This window comes from Oncorhynchus clarkii, chromosome 3 (assembly GCF_045791955.1).
Source record: "Oncorhynchus clarkii lewisi isolate Uvic-CL-2024 chromosome 3, UVic_Ocla_1.0, whole genome shotgun sequence".
NCBI classification, from domain to species: Eukaryota; Metazoa; Chordata; class Actinopteri; order Salmoniformes; family Salmonidae; genus Oncorhynchus; species Oncorhynchus clarkii.
In genome coordinates this window covers 32,904,285-32,924,136 of record NC_092149.1, presented here as the reverse complement: position 1 = coordinate 32,924,136, position 19,852 = coordinate 32,904,285, and the positions used below count along the sequence as shown (strand labels likewise).

General features: G+C 42.7%; 1 protein-coding gene across 1 annotated transcript; it reads right to left on the bottom strand.

Moving 5' to 3' along the window:
• Window positions 1-446: 446 nt before the first annotated feature.
• Window positions 447-18,019, bottom strand: LOC139393529 (akirin-1-like). The gene is made up of 5 exons (XM_071141988.1): window positions 17,470-18,019; window positions 3,097-3,240; window positions 1,754-1,882; window positions 1,073-1,144; window positions 447-883 (listed from the first exon to the last, which is right to left on the bottom strand). Exons 1-5 carry the CDS (start codon window positions 17,675-17,677, stop codon window positions 873-875), a joined length of 564 nt encoding a protein of 187 aa, XP_070998089.1. The 5' UTR covers window positions 17,678-18,019; the 3' UTR covers window positions 447-872.
• Between the last annotated feature and the right edge of the window lie 1,833 nt (window positions 18,020-19,852).

Sequence of the window (19,852 nt, the reverse complement as noted above, 5' to 3'; positions counted from 1 at the left end):
GCTGTGTGCTTAGGGTCGTTGTCCTGTTGGAAGGCGAACCTTCACCCCAGTCTGAGGTCCTGAGCACACTGGAGCAGGTTTTCAATCAAGGAACTTCATCAAGGAAGCCGTCCCCTCGATCCAGACAGGTCTCCCATTCGCTGAAAAACATCCCCACAGCATGATGCTGCCACAACCATGCTTCAAAAATGCAAATGTCATCCATTTCAGAATAAGGCTGCAAAGTAACAAAATGTGGGAAAAGGGGTCTGAATAATTTACGGAATGCACTATAACAGTCTTAAATTTACTGAATTCAAGGGGGTTATGCAACCTTAAAGCACATGTACTGCACAAATGAACCTTCCTTTGACAAAAGACTAACTTTGTCATGCATTTACCAAAACAGTTGGTTATAACAGTTTGTTCAACTGAATGCATAACAAAAAAGTAATTGAGGGAAACCATTTTAAATCACAGAACTTTTAATTTCAAAAGAAATCCACATCCTCAGTTCGAGTTGGAAAAGATACAAATACACTGGGTGGATGAGAGGCCAGGGGGCTTTAGTAATACAGCTGCTGCAGAGGGGCAGTGCTGGCAGGTTATAATACACAAGGATCAGAGAATAGCCACTACAGCGCTGGGGAGAACGAAATAACTGCTTTCGTCAAAAAAAAATCCAGAGAGCAAGCATATAATCGAATCTTTACATTTCATTCCGATCCATTAGCATTTTATAGAAATCAGTTTTAGATTAAAAATGTGGATAAACCATGGTACCCAAATAGCATGAAAAAAAGAGAAATAAAAATCAAATATCTAGTGGAGGAAGGGGCAGTAGAAGAGCAGCCATCTTGTGAGAAAAGCTGGTACCTCATCGATGGGGGAATTCAAGAGACATCTGAAACAGAGGGATTCAATAATGGATGAAAACAGCATGAAGACAGAAATGAGATGACAAGGTAATGCATTAAAACTCTGAACAGAGAGAAAAATCTATTATTTTATGTGGCTGTAGGGATTGCTTTGTTTACTCTTCAAAAGCAAAATGGTGTATGGACAGAATGTGAAAACTGAAACGGATACTTACAACTAGCAGGCCTGGCGCCGTATCTTCGCATGATCTGGTCTTGTGTGAATTTCACAAAAGATTCGTATTGTTCTGCAACAGACGATTAAAAAGCCAATGGATTAGTACAAAACTGTGAATGTGCAGATTCACGTAGCAGATAAGACCCCAACATGTGTTGATACATTTGATGCAAAAAAATAACACTTTGTGCTTCAGCCTTTACTAAACATCAGCTAAAAGGTTGATCATATTAATCATTCCAGTCAGAACAGATGTATATTCTAGAAACATTAGCAGTCCTGGCTAGTAGTGTCTAGTACATAAATCCATATCTGCCAAGAGCAGCCCCTAATTAAACAAGAACAATCAGCAGGACATTAGATAAGTAATTAAAAAGGTGTTTGGGGGGGGAGCAGCAAAGAGGCCTCTCCTATTGCACACAGGGTGCCATTTGTAGAAGTCTTTCTTCATTGCTGGTGCTAAAGGGTGTGAAAACATTTAAGATTTTCTTGAGACCAAACAAACTAAAGCCATTTTCACACGATCGTGCTGACCCGAACCACTGTGCAAGCTGACATTTTCCAACTTTTTACATGGTTCCCATCATCTACAGTGGATGCATAACTATGCCAGCTCAGCTTGTTTCAGCGTGGCTCAGTAATGTGAAAAGCCCATTTGACTGAGGTTTACTGTCCGTACCTGCAAGTTTTGTGTTGAGGATCTGTTCATACTCCTCCCGGATCTTCTCCTCGTGGTCTTTGAGCAAGCGCTCGCACAGGTAGCTCACCTGCCTCAGTGTGAACGACGGCTGGTCCTTCCTCGAGGCACCTGAGACACACAGTAAAATGTTATGTAGACTGACACTGCCCATGCCATCTATACATACACTACAGGTCAGAGTTCACAATGTCCTCTCTAGGAATAAATGTCTGCGCAATAATTTATTCATTTCCGTTTGTCGCCTTAGCAGCAGCCTAGACCAATGGTTCCCAACCGATGTGCTGCATGCCTAGAACTCAGGTGTTCACATGACTGGGCAGGGGTGCAGCTATGGGTGGGCATAGGCACACCCACTGGGGAGCCAGGACCTGCCAATCAGATAGAGTTTTTACCCACAAAAGGGCTTTACTACAGAGAGAAATACTCTTGAGTTTCATCAGCTGTCCAGATGGCTGGTCTCAGATGATCGCGCAGCTGAGAAGCCAGATGTAATTTATTTTTATTTTATTTTTATTGTCACAGAAAATGTATGGTTTGCGGAATTAATCAGATGATATGCGAGGTCATTACCACTAAATAAATTAGGGCCATTTTAGGTGTGCCGCAGAATTTAATATCCCATCAAGATGTGCCACGGTTAGAAAAAAGGCACAAAAGTGGCACTAACGAGGCCCAGTCGCCAAGTCTCCTGAGCTTGGAGCTGGATCCAGGGGAAGGCTGAATGATTCATGCCCTGAGATTTTAAGTGTACTTTGACCCATTCTGAATTTCTGACCAAAGCTTTTAAAAGCTAAATTCCAGGCAATAGTCTCAGAACTAGACGAGAAGTATAATTACTAGAAAGAAGTGACAGATATTCACATTCAAGTCAATGGTCTCCCGAGTGGCGCAACAGTTTAAGGCACTGCATCGCAGTGCTAGAGGCGTCACAACTGATCCTGGGCTGTATCACAACTGGCTGTGATCGGGAGTCCCATAGGGCGGCGCACAATTGGCCCAGCGTCGTCCGGATTAGGGGAGGGTTTGGCTGGGGTAGGCAGTCATGTAAATAAGAACTTGTTCTTAAGGAGAGGGCACTGACTAGCTATACTTGAGCCAATGGGAGCTATAAAAACATATACCGACTCCAAGCATCCTTATGTAACGTCTACGGAGGCTGAAATGTTTGGGGTTTGTATTACCACTGCATGCTCACACTGAACACCATATGAGTGGTGACGGGGTTTGGCAGGTGACTCAGTTGGCCCACCTCGCACAACATCAACAACACCCCCCCCCCCCCCCGTGTGCGCACACACACACCACACACACACACACCTCACCTGGTGGGGAGCTGGGGGCGGTGAGGGAGGAGCTAGGGGCATCGGTGGAGCTACAGGCAACCTCACTCTGGTTGAAGGCCCCCTCCAGCTGCCGCCGCCTCTGGTAGCGGCTGTACTCCTGACGGATGTTCTGGAAGATCTGCTCTGTAGAGGGGACAGAACACAGGGGACATGGTCATAAACAGGGCTGGGAACAACCAGCACTCAGAGGACAAATAAAGCCTGGCGCACCAATATGAAGAAGATGGTGCCCGTCTAGTTGATTTTAGAAGACAACTAGCCACAGCCTGCCTTGAATACCCAAACATTAAAAAAAAGGTGACCGGTTTCTTTTTAGATGGTCTCTGATCATCGCAAACCAGCCATGTCAGATAGCTAAGAACATAGGCATTTTCAGAAGCTGAATGTGTTCCAGAATTGCATGTTGTTGATCACTACAAGCTAGTCATGCTATAGGCCTAGTAGGTGTAGTGTTCAATGATAGAATGTTTTCCTCAAGCCTCAATGAAGGCCCACAGCTATGCACACAACCTGTGAGCTGCAGTGTTCAGCTGATGTGGTTTTCAAAACAAAACAAATAAAACGCACTAACAGGAAGGAGCGCTTTAAAGCTGGGCGAGACTAACGTCAGCGACAAACACACACCAGCTGTGTCAACCCCCACAGCACACTTGCGTGCACACACATACACTTCCTCAGAAAGAAACCACCCCTTCTGAGATCCCGTGAATGGCGAGAAGGGGCGAAGGAGTTCGTTTCACTTCTTCCTTCAAATCTTTCAGGAATTGTGATTCATCCATAGCTGACTAGGAGACAGTCAGGCTTAACAGGTCTTCATGTCTGTGGGAGGCCAACTAAGCCAAGACAAAAATGGTAGATTGGTTGTCTTGTACCAGCATGTCTGGCAATAACACAGCAAGAAAACTACCTGAATAGCAGAGTGATTTATTTAGACAGATCTGGGTGACATCTGACTGCAATGCAGAGTGCGGGAAGGAGTGTGAAACAGGGCACCGGTCTGACATGCTACAGCCTCCTTTCCAGAAAAACTGGGTTGGGTTTCATCCTCCAAGGTCTTTGATCACTGCAGAGCTGGGCTTCAGCCAGGCTGCATCCCTAATGGCACCCTATTATCCATGTAGAGCCCTGGTCAAAAGGTAGGGCACTAGGCTTTAAAAAGGGATTAGGGTTCCATTTGGGATGAGGTAATCTAACGTAGCAGGCGTAAAAGACAAAAACACCCGAGCGGAGTTCCCACATCCGGTTCTCAACGGAAAAGGAAGCTAGGTAGAATTAGCTTCAGCCCTGAAAACCGGATGCATCCGGTTGTTGGCAACACCGCTAAGCCTTGGGACGAGCCTAGAGACCTGTGGGCAGAGCTAGGCCCTACATGTGCTCAGGCAGTGGTGGTACCCACTCTTCTTAGCCTACGCAGTGGGACTGCACCTAAAGCCTTTTGACTTCAGTTCAGGGCCAATTCCAGTATTCAGCAAGCAATCCTGGAGGAAATTGCTAGCCCCTAATTGGTAAAGACTTTTCTTGGCAAGGAGTCCATATGCCACTGGAAACCTTTTCAAATCAGATCCACTAAGACCTGGCACCTCACTTGCAAGGTTTCTGACTAGGCCATGTTCAATAAGAGCATTAGCAAACATACAAAGACAGCTAAACCCATCAACCTGGTACTAAATTGAAAATTCACAGATTGGGTGTAAAGTTAAAAATATATATATTGGGAGCAAGTGTTGATAGCCAGAGTGTGAAAGGAGGACTTATCCTTATTCTGCCTCGAAGGGTGAAGGGCCTGTGTGCACCATTCTAGGGAGGCCTGCCTCATTTATCATGGGTTGAGAGAGCAACAGCCATATCTAGGTAAGAGCAAACATGGGGTGTGGGGGCGGCAGGTAACCTAGTGGTTAGAGCGTTGGGCCAGTAACCGAAAGGTTGCTAGATCGAATCCCCGAGCTGACAAGCTGTCTTTCTGCCCCTGAACAAGGCAGCTCATGGAGACATGCATGGTTTTAAATTTTATTTAACTTGGCAAGTCAGTTAAGAACAACTTTGTATTTACAAAGACTGCCTAGGAACAGCTGTCTTTGTATGTTTGCTAATGCTCTTATTGAACATGGCCTAGTCAGAAACCTTGCAGGTGAGGTGCCAGGTCTTAGTGGATCTGATTTGAAAAGGTTTCCAGTGGCATATGGACTCACTGTTCCTAGGCAGTCTTTGTAAATACAAAGTTGTTCTTAACTGACTTGCCAAGTTAAATAAAATTAAAAACATGCATGTCTCCATGAGCTGTTCTGCGGGGGAAGCTAGCTTGCCAGCCTAGATGGGCACGTTCTCAATTCAGACTTCCTCACCTCCACAAAATGCATCATAAGCAGAAGTAGTCCACGGGGAGGGACATATGAAATATTTGCGTCCAATGCACTCTGTAGAGGCAACAAGAGAACTGAATCTAGGCAAGATCAATTGAAAACTAGCGTTTTTCAGATGTCATTTTGAGAGTGAGATTGCCAGTCAGTCACATGGCTAGCTCTGTATTATCAAGCTGGAAGCTTCAAATTAGCAGAGTACATGACAAAAGCAGCAGAGGGGTTGATGAGCTGAAGCCTTCCTGTGTTAATGCAGCTCTAATATGACAAGCGTTTGTTTATTTAGCCACTGCTAAACTTTCCTAACTTAATAAAAAGCTGTACTTATCCCAGAGACAGGAGTATATGAAAGGGGCTAGACTAGACCTGGATGGCTTCCTCCTTGAAAAGTTCAGTTGAGGCGTGACTCAAAATGTTTCACGATGCTGCATGAACGGACTAGTTGAAAGGCCACTGTGTCAGAGTGTCTGCCAAATGCTACCCCAAACAGATTGGTGCAATGAGCTATTAGCTTGAGCGTCGCATTGTTTATCTAAATAGCTTAACTACAATGAGGCTGAAGCCCAAATCATAAGTCACTCCCTAACATTAAGTAGTCAAAAGGTTTGATTCTTTATGTCGGTGCCATGACAGCAAAAGTCACCAGCATCTCAATCTCCATTCCCGTAGGCTACATTTTGAGACACCCCATTTGATACATGGGTTTCTTCCCAGTACGGGACTTTCTATGAGTGCACAAAATTAAATCATTGAATTAATATTGGGATTCTATGTAACTAACGGATCTCTGCAGGCCTCGACGTAAAGATTCATTTAACTTTTGGGATGTATGACCTTTTATTGTAGCATAAACATGTTGTGATATTTTTCATCTGATTGTCAAACAAACCACTTCAAAAAGGGCTCCTTTACTAGGCTACACACACACAACATATTTCCAGCATCCAAACAGTGGTGAATGGAAATAGACATCTGTTAGGAAAAACACCACAGAGTGTAATGACATTTTGTCGATTGTCATTAGGCCAGAACTCATGCATCCACTGCTGTCCGAGTGTCAGCCATTCATCTCTGCCGTGGCAAAATGTCAGTGTTCTCGTCGAACCACATTGAATTTGAGCGTAGGCTATACCACCCATTTTAAAGGACGTTCTCATTTTTCATGCCTCTGACATGCAGATGGCTAATGTTAAATAATGGTGTAATAGCCTCGTGTCCTTGACATTGTTTTAATTATTGTAATAGGCGATGTTTTACCCGTATGGCATACCGCCACTATTTATTTGGCTGGGACGCCATACTGGACCTCCTTAATTTCACCCCCTGATTTGATCAAACGCATTAAGTTGACAAGAGACATCCTTTTCCAAATCAGGGCACATCTGGACTTGGGTGTCTGTGCTGAATGATCTCAGAGCTCCAGGGTAACATTTTGAGTGACAAGTGAAATCCCTCCCCTGCTGCCAGTCACTGCCAGCCAGGCCAGCACTGCCAACCACCAGAATACCAATCTTAGGGTGTTGCCTAGCAACAATGACCCTGTCACGGCCAGGCCAAAGCAATCAATCACAGAGACTTCCTGCGAGAGGGAAAAGCCACAGCTAAAAGGCTTAGGGAGAACAAACAAAAACAGTGTATAAGGAAAGAGATTGGCCAGATAAGTTGGACGTGGGGGACAACGGTTGGCGGTGAAAAAAAAAAAGGAAAAAAAAAAAGAGAAAAAAAGTCAGTCCGACTCATTTCACCCTCCATTGCTGAAGTATAGTGGGGGGACTTACGGACTGCAAAGCCGCCAGGAAGCAGGCTGTATTGTGGGTCAGGCCAAGTTGATGTAGCAAAGACCCTGTTAAAGTATAGAGACATCATTGGTTGCTACTAGAGCATGACTATGGGTGGGAACTGGCCACAGGGCTTACTAACTGCCGGGAAGTTGGGGTATAATGAATTGAAGGAAAATTCTGGCGACAAGTACCAGGCTAGCTAGGCTCACGCTGTGCTGAACATTAGCACAGAGAAGTAGGTCAGGTTGCAGTATTCTTCAAAACACAAACCAGCTTAATTTATTGCACAAGGTAAAAACCTGGAAGGTATTAAGAAATTCTGCACATAGATTTCAATCCAACATACCCCAACTCAGTGACCCACTGAAGACATCTGAGCTGATGCAGTCCGTCATGACAATACAGCACACACAAGTAGGGATGTGAAAGTGTTCAGTCGTGTGTAGAATATTCTAGCCAATTCATTGATGGTAGGCCCTACTTTAATGAAGTTACGAGCCATTGCAACACAAGAAATGCAAGAGAGTTCCATTGCGAGATGCAGCTTTTGATTGCCAATAGATGGGCCTACTGCACGGTTCTGTCTGCCTGCCTGGTGGTCGACCTGCCTATACTGTGTCCCACTCCGTCCCTCGCTAGGAAAGACGTGTGTGTGTGTGTGTGTGTGTGTGTGTGTTCGCAGAACTACGGCAACTAGATCAGTCTCCTCCATTCCAAAAATACTGATTCTTAGGAGTCGATTCCGAATCTTGACACTCAGAAATGGGAGTGAACTTATTGGAAGGTGTCGTGACATTGGTATTATTAATGCAATGATTGCTATTTGTTGAATTATTAACAGTTTATAATTCAGTGATTAAATTAAACAGGTAACCATTAACTCAGTAAAATGTGGCAACATGTGAAAAGTTTAATGTTACCGTTTCCCAAATTACCTCAAAGAATGAGAATATCGATTTCATAGCAGTCACTAATTAATTTCCTAATAAGTCTCATTCTGAACATTGCATAATTTGTAAATCTGCACAAATCCAGGTCTCACTAAATCATTCTGTACCGCACAAATTGAGTTTATCATTTACTTACTAACAAGCTAAACGATAATATAAAGAAAGTCTAGGTTATTGGTTCGAACTTAATACAAATGGCAACAGGTCCCTAGCGGACCAGCACAATATAACACGTTACACAAGATGGAGATTTAAAGAACGAATAAGTGCATGAGAAAAACACACTTCGATACATTTGTAGACTGTTTAGTTTAACCCTAACACCTTACCATGAACTGCCACTTTTATGGGTCAGAATTATAATGAACGTATTTACTTGAAGATACCGTTGGGTATCTACTTATGTAACCGAGTTCCGCTTAGTGGGATAGGCTTGGCCAACACCCGTTTCTTTCGATGGCCGCGTCTCCTTTGGTAGCCGGTTTAATTATCTGATTGTGACATCTTGTGGCTAATTTCTCTCTCTTAGTCGTCTGCTTCCTGTGAGAGTGGGTTTCTGAGGAGGCTAATCAGCAGTGTCGACGCACCCAGCTTGGGTTGGAGGGATGTGGAGAGAACGGATGACTTGAAGAGAAATAACTGGTTGGTTCTTCTTGAATTCACTGTCTTAGATAAAGTAACCAACAATGGCCTTGATTGTTAAGAGGTTTCTTTGGTCGTCCTCCTCATGAGTTTTGGAGTCACGGCTAATCGTGGACCTCGGCTGCAGCGGGAGGTCAACTTAGTCTGGTATGTAAATTCTTGACTCCAGTTTTAAACCCTCGGGTCACAAAGGGGCGTTTCCGTCTTTATGACATGCCTTCTGGGTTCCCTGGAGCGTAGCTAGTTACAAGGCAAGGTATTACAACTTACCAGGATCTCATGTAGACAACTATCACAGTTCATCTTTACATATCCAGATCAAATAGTGTTTATTTTCCTACACAACGCACAGTATGTAAACGTGTACAGTTGAAGCCGGACGTTTACATACACCTTAACCAAACACGTTTAAACTCAGTTTCACAATTCCTGACATTTAATCCTAGTAAAAATTCCCTGTCTTTGGTCAGTTAGGATCACCACTTTATTTTAAGAAAGTGAAATGTCAGAATGATAGTAGAGAGAATGATTTATTTCAGCTTTAATTTCTTTCATCACATTCCCAGTGGGTCAGAAGTTTACATACTCTCAATTAGTATTTGGTAGCATTGCTTTTAAATTGTTCAACTTGGGTCAAACGTTTCGGGTAGCCTTCTACAATAAGTTGGGTGAATTTTGGCCCATTCCTCCTGACAGAGCTGGTGTAACTGAGTCAGGTTTGTAGGCCTCCTTGCTCGCACACGCCTTTTCAGTTCTGCCCACAAATTTTCTATAGGATTGAGGTCAGGGCTTTGTGATGGCCAATTCAATACCTTGACTTTGTTGTCCATTTTGCCACAACTTTGGAAGTATGCTTGGGGTCATTGTCCATTTGGAAGACCCATTTGCGACCAGGCTATAACTTCCTGACTGATGTCTTGAGATGTTGCTTCAATATATCCACGTACTTTTCCTGTCTCATGATGCCATCCGTTTTGTGAAGTGCACCACTCCCTATGACGGCTGCGTGGTCGCATGGTGTTTATACTTGCGTACGATTGTTTGTACAGATGAACGTGGTACCTTCAGGCGTTTGGAAATTGCTCCCAAGGATGAACCAGACTTGTGGAGGCCTACAATTCTTTTGAGGTCTTGGCTGATTTATTTAGATTTTCCCATGAAAATCACTGAGTTTGAAGGTAGGCCTTGAAATACATCCACAGGTACACCTCAAATTGACTCCAATGATGCCAATAAGCCTATCAGAAGCTTCTAAAGCCATGACATAATTTTCTAGAATTTCCCAAGCTGTTTAAAGGCAGAGTCAACTTAGTGTATGTAAACTTCTGACCCACTGGAATTGTGATAGTGAATTATAAGTGAAATAATCTGTCTGTAAACAGTTGTTGAAAAATGACTTGTGTCATGCACGAAGTAGATGTCCTAACCGACTTGCCAAAACTATAGTTTGTTAACGAGAAATTTGTGGAGTGGCTGAAAAACGAGTTTTAATGACTTCAACCTAAGTGTATGCAAATTTCCGACTTCAACTGTATTAAGAAAACTCTTCTTCGAGTTACAATGTTTCCGTTATAACGTCATCATTTAACATAAAAACGACATTCATTTTCAGATAACATCTATCATTGTTAACACCATTTTGGTTGATGAAATATAAAAGTCCATTTATTGCATGTTACAGTTCTGAGGTAGATTCTCCATAAGGCCCACACAGACATTCCAGTCCCAAACACTAACAGGACAAATGCCTTAAGATGCACAATGGGCGTGGGGCATCATTAAACCCCCCCACACAACAACAATCCCCTCTATACCTCTCCCCCTCTGCAGGAGGGAGAGATCTCCGTAGAACTGTGATCCATTGTAACCTTATCCTCACAGGCCAGTCATGACAACAGGGAGAATACAAGTCATACATCTATGGAAAAACAAAAAAATAAGCACTTTACAATTTGAATATACAAAATTGGTCTCTCAGCTGAAGTTGTTTAATCTTTTTTCTATACCAAGAAAACATATTTGAGTTGTGATAAACCATATAATTACTGGCCAGACAACTTTGAAAAACAGAATGACTGAATTCAAAGTAAAAATGTATAACTAGGGAATTAAGCTCTTCTCCCAAGGACATCAATGACAGATTCCGTAAGTTTTACGAGAGACTATATAGGCACATCTAAAGCAGATCCGAACCCTTTAATCATGCAAAACTTTTGGAAAGACTAATCTCCCTGCTCTGAACCAGGAATATTCTAACTTCCAGAATAAGAAATCTGAGAAATTCGAGTAACAATTACATCTGTAAAAAGCGACAAGACCAGGCCCAGATGGATTCCCTGGTGAATTCTATAAAACATTAAGCAACATTCTCTCCTTACCTGTACAGGCCAATGAGGATGGAGCTCTCCCACCTACTTGAATGTGGTAGTTATTACAGTTATACATAAGAAGGGTAAAGATCCGGAAGAAGCAGGGTCATCCAGTCCAATATCTCACCGCAATACAGACCAGAAGATCTTTGCAAAAACTCTGGCTAACAGGCTTAGCACTTTAGTGGGCAAATTGGTCCAGCAGGACCAGACCGGTATCATGCCCGACAGAAACAAATTCTTCAATCTCAGGCTCCTCTTCAACATTATGTATTCTCAGGTTACCCAACATTGACCTTGCCTTTACATCTCAACGCTGAAAAAGCCTTTGACCAAGTTGAGTCGTCCTATTTGTGGTTCTACAGAAATGTAATATTGGAGACACGTTCATAAAAAAAATAAATGGAGCCAGCTTCTATATAGGAACCCCATGTGCAAGAATAATCAACAAACCAATCAGTCACCCTGATTTAACCTTTAGAGGGACAAAACAAGGTTGTGCGCTGTCGCCTCTGCTTTTTGCTCTAGCCATTGAACCCTGCTCAAGGAGGTCAGATCTCACAACAATACAAGGCTATAATACTAAAGACGTTGTAAATAAGATCTCTATACGCAGATGACATTCTCTATGTAACAGAACCACAATCCAGTATTCCAGTTTTTTTATTAACCTGTTTGGTACCGTCTTGTGACATAGAACCAATTGGAACAAGAGCAAACTAATGCCCAGTCAGTTGCAAAACCCCTCTTGGTTAGAACATCTTCCATTTAAGTGCACTCTTCAGAAATGTTTTCCTATCTAGTAATTGTAGTTACCAAACAACGCTCCTCTGTATTTAAAATAGAATTTCCCACCTATGATGCAAAAATTCAAGGCAAAACATAAATTTTAGAGAACTCTCCCAATTTCCCTGCTCAGAAGAATGAATGCCAGCAAGATGGTCTTCCTCCAGCAAATGCTTTACCTAATCCAAAACATCATGGTATTCATACCCAAGTCCTTTAACGAACAACTGGACTCGATTATAAAAAACAGAGGAGAGGTTGTTTTTTTTAAACACCTTGGTAAGTCTAAGATGAGTTTCTTTTTTTTTTAACCTTTATATAACTAGCCAAGTCAGCTAAGAACAAAATCCTATTTACAATGACGGCCTACTGACTGACTCTTCCAAATGTTATATTTTCCTATTGGGCCGCTAACCTCTGTGCTGTTACGTTTTGGCTGCTCACTTAGTATGGAGCGTGAGGATTGCCACCCCTTTATTGGTGCTGTGGTTATGTCCCGTCAATTTGTAGTAATAATCATATTATACATACCACAGTCCATATCTGGAAGCAATTATTATTATTTTTTACCTTCACAGGAATGATATTGGCCTACCTATAGTGCCCGCTTACCTTGATAACAACTGAGCAATGGGGAGAGCTAGGGATCAATAGCATAGGGAATCTATATATAGAAGGGACCTTTGCTTCCTTTGATTTGCTGAGGGAAACCTGTAATCTACCCAAAAGTATCTTCTTCAGATACCTACAGAATAGAGGCCAAGTTATAGAACATCTTCCTACATCTGGAACTGCTAAACCTTCCATATACACCATTCTTATGCGGGTTCAATAAAAACAATATTTGGGCAAAGAAATGGGAGTCAAAGTTGGAAAGGTCAAGGAATTCACTCTCAACCAATACGGCATTGGATTAAAAAAGACTTCATGTTTAAAATACATGGATGAGCTAGTTAAAAATTCAAAATTTAAAGCAGGCCTTTCTTTTGGATATAGATCTCCCTAAATAGCAGAAACCAGATTGTACAGACAACTTCCCTGCCAGTTGTTGACACTATTTACCAGATTGCAGCAGCCACTACTCTTAAACCTTTGGATGCCTTCTACCATAGCACCTACCTCCGCATCCTGATTGAAAAAGGTTGTCTGGTCCTCATTAAAATCCCTGTAGATCAGTTAATTATTCCAATCAAGTGGGCTGAAGAGGGAGAAGGAGGAGAACCCGTCCATGTGCCCTGGGAACTACAACAAAGGAAACCCGACTGGTTTGTAGGGAATGCCAATAAATATGCGGGGGGGGCTGGACAGAAGAAACTGCCTTCACTGGCAAACCAATGTCTGCAGACACACCAACATCTTACATTCCTTTCCCCTCTGCAGTATGTAATTCAGCAAGCGAGGTGGATACTGAGTAAAATGCCAGTGTACATTGAGGATAGCTGGCCTGTACATACACAAAAGCCATTAAAGTGGTGAAAGAAAACCCAACTAATCAAGAGAAAGGGGCTAAATTGCAGAAGGAGATTGTGTGCACTGCACACAAGAAGGCAGACAAACACCTCTTCCTCCATCTGCCCGTTACACGAGCTTCTTCAGCTGTTGAAACCTGCATGCGTGTAAACCTGCCAACACCCTTGTGACGTTGCTAGATTTTCTGCTTCGTGCATCAAAAGTGCCATCAGCCTTATCTTGTGATGCATCAGGTTTTTTTCTGGATCAAAGAGGGGCTTAGGTGGGGGCTGTGGTGGGTCCGTTGGCACAGCCGAATGAGAATTCTAGAGGCCCCCTTAAAAGGGTTGCATTTTTAAGCCAATTTCTTGCAATTCTACAAAATGTCTCCATGGAGCTGAGATAAACTGGACAAATTTAAAGCTAATTTCAAAAAAATTCTAAAACATTTTGCAATTGAGTGGAGAATATTTTTTGGCAGTTTAAAGCAAATGTCCTGTGATTCCACACATTCTGCCATTGAGATGCTATTTTCCTGCATTTTGCCATGTCCTATGCAGTTTTATTTTAAACATAATAAAATGAATATAAGGGTTTGTTTTAGAATTTTCAATTCACTCCTAGACTTTATTTCAGTGATTGTTAGTTCGCAAAAGACAAGATATCTACATACTTTATATCTGGTTTCAGTTGTTTAATTTTACACAAAGTGCTATTCCCCATCCAGAAAATGAATACAGCGTTTGGACTTAAGCGTCTCGAAAAAATGCTTAGGTGGAGCCCCTAATGATTTCACTGGCAGATAAACCCTGGATACACAGCTTCTCCTTTTCAAAAGAGAGAAAAAATACAAATGTAGCTATGAAACAAGTCCTTGTCCAAACAAACAGGCTTAGGACTAGCCTACATGTCAGTTGCGCAATCTGATTTGGTGCGAGGGGCTAGACTAGACAGGACCAGGCCAACTTTCTTTGTTTGGCTTTGTCCAGAACTGGGAAGCCAGTCACACAGTTCCCATTTCACTTCCACTATCAGCAAGTCATAGCTTATGTAGGAACCCACAGTTCATGCCAAGCACAAATATCTCAAGGACAGAACATTTCAAAGCTACTGCCTAATATCCGCTCACCATTTTTGATATCAGTCATTTGGAGTAACATTGTCAGAGGACAAAAGTGGTTGGGGAATGTTAAGGTATTCACTCTGTGGGCATTCAATTAGGTACATTCCAGAAGAGTGCTCACCCCTTTCAAAAGGTCAATGGGTGCCATGAAGAATACCAATTCCCGAGTGGTACAGCGTTCTAAAGCACTGCATCTCAGTGCAAGAGGCATCACTACAGTCCCCTGGTTCGAATCCATGCTGTACCACATCCGGCTATGAGGGAAGCACACAATTGGCCCAGCGTCGTCCGGGTTTGGCCGTCATCGTAAATAAGATTGTTCTTAACTGACTTGCCTAGTTAAATAAAGGTTAAATACAAATAAAAACCACAGGTGGGGCGCAGGAAGCCGGTGGCCATGGGAGTTCAGTGTGTGCCCAGTTCAGTGTGTGCCCATTTTCAGAGTGAGGTTGTCACAATGCCAACATATTACTAATAATGTGATACTTGGCCTGGTATCACAATACCAAGTAGTATCATGATACCAGAGTTTGCGCCCCCCCCCCCCCGCCATCACGATACTAAGGACACCTGTTCCCATTCTATATGTTCAGCACGTGTGCTGCACAAAAACTTGTCCCTGACATTCACACCTCTACTCAATCCAACACATTAAATGCTATTTATCTCTTTTTCCAGTGCCATCCACATTTTTGCATAGCCAGTGTATGTTGTTAGCTAGCCAGCCAGGTAACATGACAAAACAAGACAGTTTGTTGCGGGATGTGGTAACTTCGGTAACATGGGGGATAACTTTTGAGTGGTTTTCAGTGATATAAAGGCATGACTGTTACTGTGGTCCGCTTTTCCTCTATGGCTGTGGCACTCTGACGCTGCGTGACAGCAATGCCTAGTCAGACGGGCCTGCTTGTTACAGGCAAAATGATAAACATTAAATGCGAGCCGCACCAATAATTAAACAAATTTAACAAAATAAAGTACTGCCTGCACACCCCAGCTAAATAACATTTTAAAACAGATGCACAGAAAGAACAGATGGAGAAAAGCAGCTGAGTAGAGTAATGGCTGGTTAAGGGTTGCGGCTGGCTACTTACAGCTGCCACACGTGATATTGGATGAAGCTCTCATTCTGATATGCCATATCTGGCATCGTACTCTGATATTCTAGTTGTAGGACACGTAGGGATGCATTTTGCAGGCAGGCAGACAGAGAGGTAGTGATCACACCAGGGGAAGGTCTGTTTGAACTGCTCTTTTATTGCGCATTGGGTAATATACTGAGTCTGCAAACATGGTCAACACCCCCCCCCCCCCCCCCCCCCCCCCCCCCCCCCACCCCGGGATCTAAATGATTCACATGGATTACCTATATTGAGATCAATCTGGAGGTGAAAGAAACACCCGTTTAGGCAAGGTGCTGGCTAGCGGAGTAGAACACTTGAAAAATAAAAAAGGAGAGCTGCACAACAGGAACTCCGATGCAATGATTTTATAAACAACACTTTGACAGAAATAGCCGTCTTCATCAGGGTATAATGGTGAAGAGATCAAAACAATGAATAAGTTGGCATCCATGCAAATATGTAAAAAAAAAAGGTGCAACCACCAACTGCCTTGGTTAGGGGCTGAAGGAAAAGCAGTCAACAATTTAAAGAGACAGGCCAGACAAAGACAAACCAGGGGGGTTAACCAGTTAATCAGACTGCCCAGGAGGCAGTCCACCCTACACTCTTAGGTTTTTGAGTCATTGAAATTATCTTTGTGACAGGAGGAGCTGCCCAGCCATTGAAACTGCAGCAGGATGCAGGGCTTGAATTAGGGTTATACTCAGCTAAATTTGAGTCTAGGAAAAGACTAATAAAACAACATTTAAAAGACGTACTGGTGTGCACCAAACTAAATGTAAAAAAAATTCTGCATGAAACAAACATGGGGTTCAAAATGAAAGATGGGGGGGGCATTGTAATCCTCCAGTTAACATATTATACACACACCTCAACAAAGAAATACGATCAAATTGTGCCAAGTGGGAGCAGGGTTTTAATTAGGGTTTAGACAGCTGTGAAGATTAGATGCTGTCAAATAGCTCGCCTCTACCCCGGTGACGGCACATTCAATGAGCTTTGTTGGATTGCAGTCGAGATATCCAGGTAATTATCTTGCCACCCCTGCAGCCCCCACACTGGCTCAATTCTCACAGGGGATAACCTTTTCAATCGGGTGGGCAGGATAGGTGCGAGCATAAAGGAGTAGAACAATGCCCTCTCAGCCCAGGGAAAAGCGAGAAGGTACAAAAAAAATAACCTGCGTTCCCACACTTCTAAACGAAAAGGCTTGGACGTTTCAATGCAGCGTTCTACTGCATAAAAATTAAGTCTGCTCATGGAATAAAGTGGGTTAAATTTACAGCACTAAGTACCTAGTTAGCCAACCTCAACTGGCCATTGCTAACGTCGCATGTTTTATTTTAGTCACACGAAACAAATATTTGATTGTGGACCATGCAAAGAAAGCATGTAATGTTACGTTAGCTAACTAGCTGGGTTGGGGTTGTTATGCAGCTAGCTTAGCAAGCTGACTACAAAACATGCCTTTTTTTTTGCTTTGTGTCATAGATAGTGCTAGCTAGCTAACATGCCAGGCAATTCAAATTAATTCCTTAATATATTAGTCAACGACTAACTAGTTAGCTAGCCTAACGTCATAGCTGGCTGACTGCGTTTAGTTAACGTTACAGAGCAAATGTTAAGCTAGCTACTGTAACGTTAGGTACCTAACTAGCTAACGTTAGCTTATACACCAACCCCCATTCTCGAGAACCACCCATTCCACCCTAACCCCCTCCCCATATCACCCCCCTGAAATGCATCTAAATCCAACTTGACAATTTCTTACCTGGAGTTAGCCTGTGCTCTCCTCCCATAGCCGGGGGAGACATCGAGTGTGATGATGGGCAGTCAACTGGCGGACGGAGGTTGCACCTTTGAGGGGACGGGGTGCTTGGAGCCCCCGGTAGTGCATTGCACCTTCTTCGCTTAGGAGACTGAGGACTGAGTAGGGCCTCAAACTCCATCGAGCGCTTTAACGTAGCTCCACACGCCATGGTGCCTGCTCAAAAGAGACAACGAAGATGTACGGTAAAAATATAACGAAAAATATATTCTAAAAATGCTGTAGTCGATTTTCTCTTTTCTGTTTCCCTCTCTTCACAACAACGGTTTGCCGAAACCGGGATAGTGAGCCAACCAACTGCAGTGCCTATCGACTGAATTTCTAAAACGTCACAAGGGCCGACCGTACCATTCTACAAAAATAGGGAGAACTTAGATTTCGGAAAATAAATTACTCCCGTAAAATGTTTCGTATAGAGCATAATTGTGATATTTAGATTTTATTTGAGATTGTATCCATTCAACATACATGGGTGGTAAATGTGGTTAATGGTGTACTACTTTACACGTTTATTGTTGTCATCCGCCCCTTTTCTTTTATGACGAGTATCTTCAGTTTAACTCAAATTTGAGGTTAACGAGAGCACCGGATTGTTTTTTAATCGGTTGACGAGAGTGGCTTTTCTGCTCCTTTTATCAGGTAGGCCACAGTTTGTATCTGTTGTCTATCATGTCAAAACACTATATTCCCTCTTTACAGACATCAATGAAAACCAAAGGCATTTCAAATGTCCCTTCACTTCCATCAATGATGTCTTTTTAAATTAATGTTGAGCAACTCATGCAAGAGCACCAGATCTGTTGGTGCTCTTTCCAACTACATTGTTTATTGCCAAGCCAAACATGACCATGAGTGACGGTTAAGCATGATAGCCTGAGTGCCAGTCTGTTTTTGCTGTCTCTAGATGCTCAATTTAATTAGTTCTGGTTACTTTGCAGTCTCACCTCCCTTCTTGCTTTTTGCCCTCATATTATTTCATCCATGTTTTTTTCAATATTGCAAAGAATATCACAGGGGAAACCTTTGAACCACAAATTAATAGATTTGGCTAAGGCTCCTCATAGGTTAATATGCCACTGTCTGCAAGAATACAGCCTAAACATCTGCTAATTGTGATGCATTTAATTAGATACTGTGAGTCCATTGTGACACTACAGGTGAAATGTGTTGTGTACAATGTAGCCTAGAGCCCACTGCACAGGGGAGGCTTCTTTTTGCATGATGGACGTTAGCATGTCATGTCATTATAGGTCTCTCCCCATGACTTTTATCTCTACCATTGTCTATTAGAAGTTCACGCAGTCTAAGTGATCTTCAATGGTCACTGACACTGAGGCAATATGTAGTAGCTGCAAGCTTCATACTCGTCGCCAAACCCACTGGCTCCAGGTCATCTACAAGACCCTGCTAGGTAAAGTCCCGCCTTATTTCTGCTCGCTGGTCACCATAGCTACACCCACCCGTAGCACGCGTTCCAGCAGGTATATCTCACTTGTCACCCCCAAAGCCAATTCCTCCTTTGGCCGCCTCTCCTTCCAGTTCTCTGCTGCCAATGACTGAAACGAACTACAAAACTCTCTGAAACTGGAAACGCTTATCTCCTTCACTAGCTTTAAGCACCAGATGTCAGAGCAGCTCACATATCACTGCACCTGTACATAGCCCATCTATAAATAGCCCAAACAACTACCTCTTCCCCTACTGTATTTATTTATTTATGCTCCTTTGCACCCCAGTATTTATACTTTGCACACTCATCTACTGTCAAATCTACCATTCCAGAGTTTTAATTGCTATATTGAATTTACTTCGCCACCATAGCCTATTTATTGCCTTTACGTCTGTTATCTCACCTCATTTACTCACATTGTATTTTAGACTTATTTTTCTACGGTATTATTGACTGTATGTTTGTTTTACTCCATGTGTAACTCTGTTGTTATGTGTCGAACTGCTTTTCTTTATCTTGGCCAGGTCACAGTTGTAAATGAGAACTTGTTCTCAACTTGCCTACCTGGTTAAATAAAGGTGAAATAAATCACATTTTTAAAAAGCTTACTGTGTGTGGATAGAAGGGGTGATAACGCAGCTCAAACCAGACACATTTATTCATGTGATGCACAGTTGAGGAGGCTCTCAGCTAAATGAATCAAGTTGACATTTTAGCACTTCACCCTCCACAAAGCGTTAGTTGGGCCTGGCACAATGTAGATCTACAGGCTTTGTGTTCTTTTTCTGCAGAGCAATTGACTGTGTCCTTTTTAGATTCATATATCCTCATATTTTTATTCAGAGTGTAAAATCGAATGTGCGGTTGCACATAAAC

Excerpts from the sequence above, each read along its gene's own strand:
- LOC139393529 (XM_071141988.1), bottom strand. The coding sequence starts at position 17,677 with ATGGCGTGTGGAGCTACGTTAAAGCGCTCGATGGAGTTTGAGGCCCTA. Across the intron at positions 1,883-3,096 it reads CGCCCCCAGCTCCCCACCAG|GTGCCTCGAGGAAGGACCAG; the intron begins GTGAGGTGTGTG and ends TGTGTGTCTCAG. Across the intron at positions 1,145-1,753 it reads CCTCAACACAAAACTTGCAG|AACAATACGAATCTTTTGTG; the intron begins GTACGGACAGTA and ends CGTCTGTTGCAG.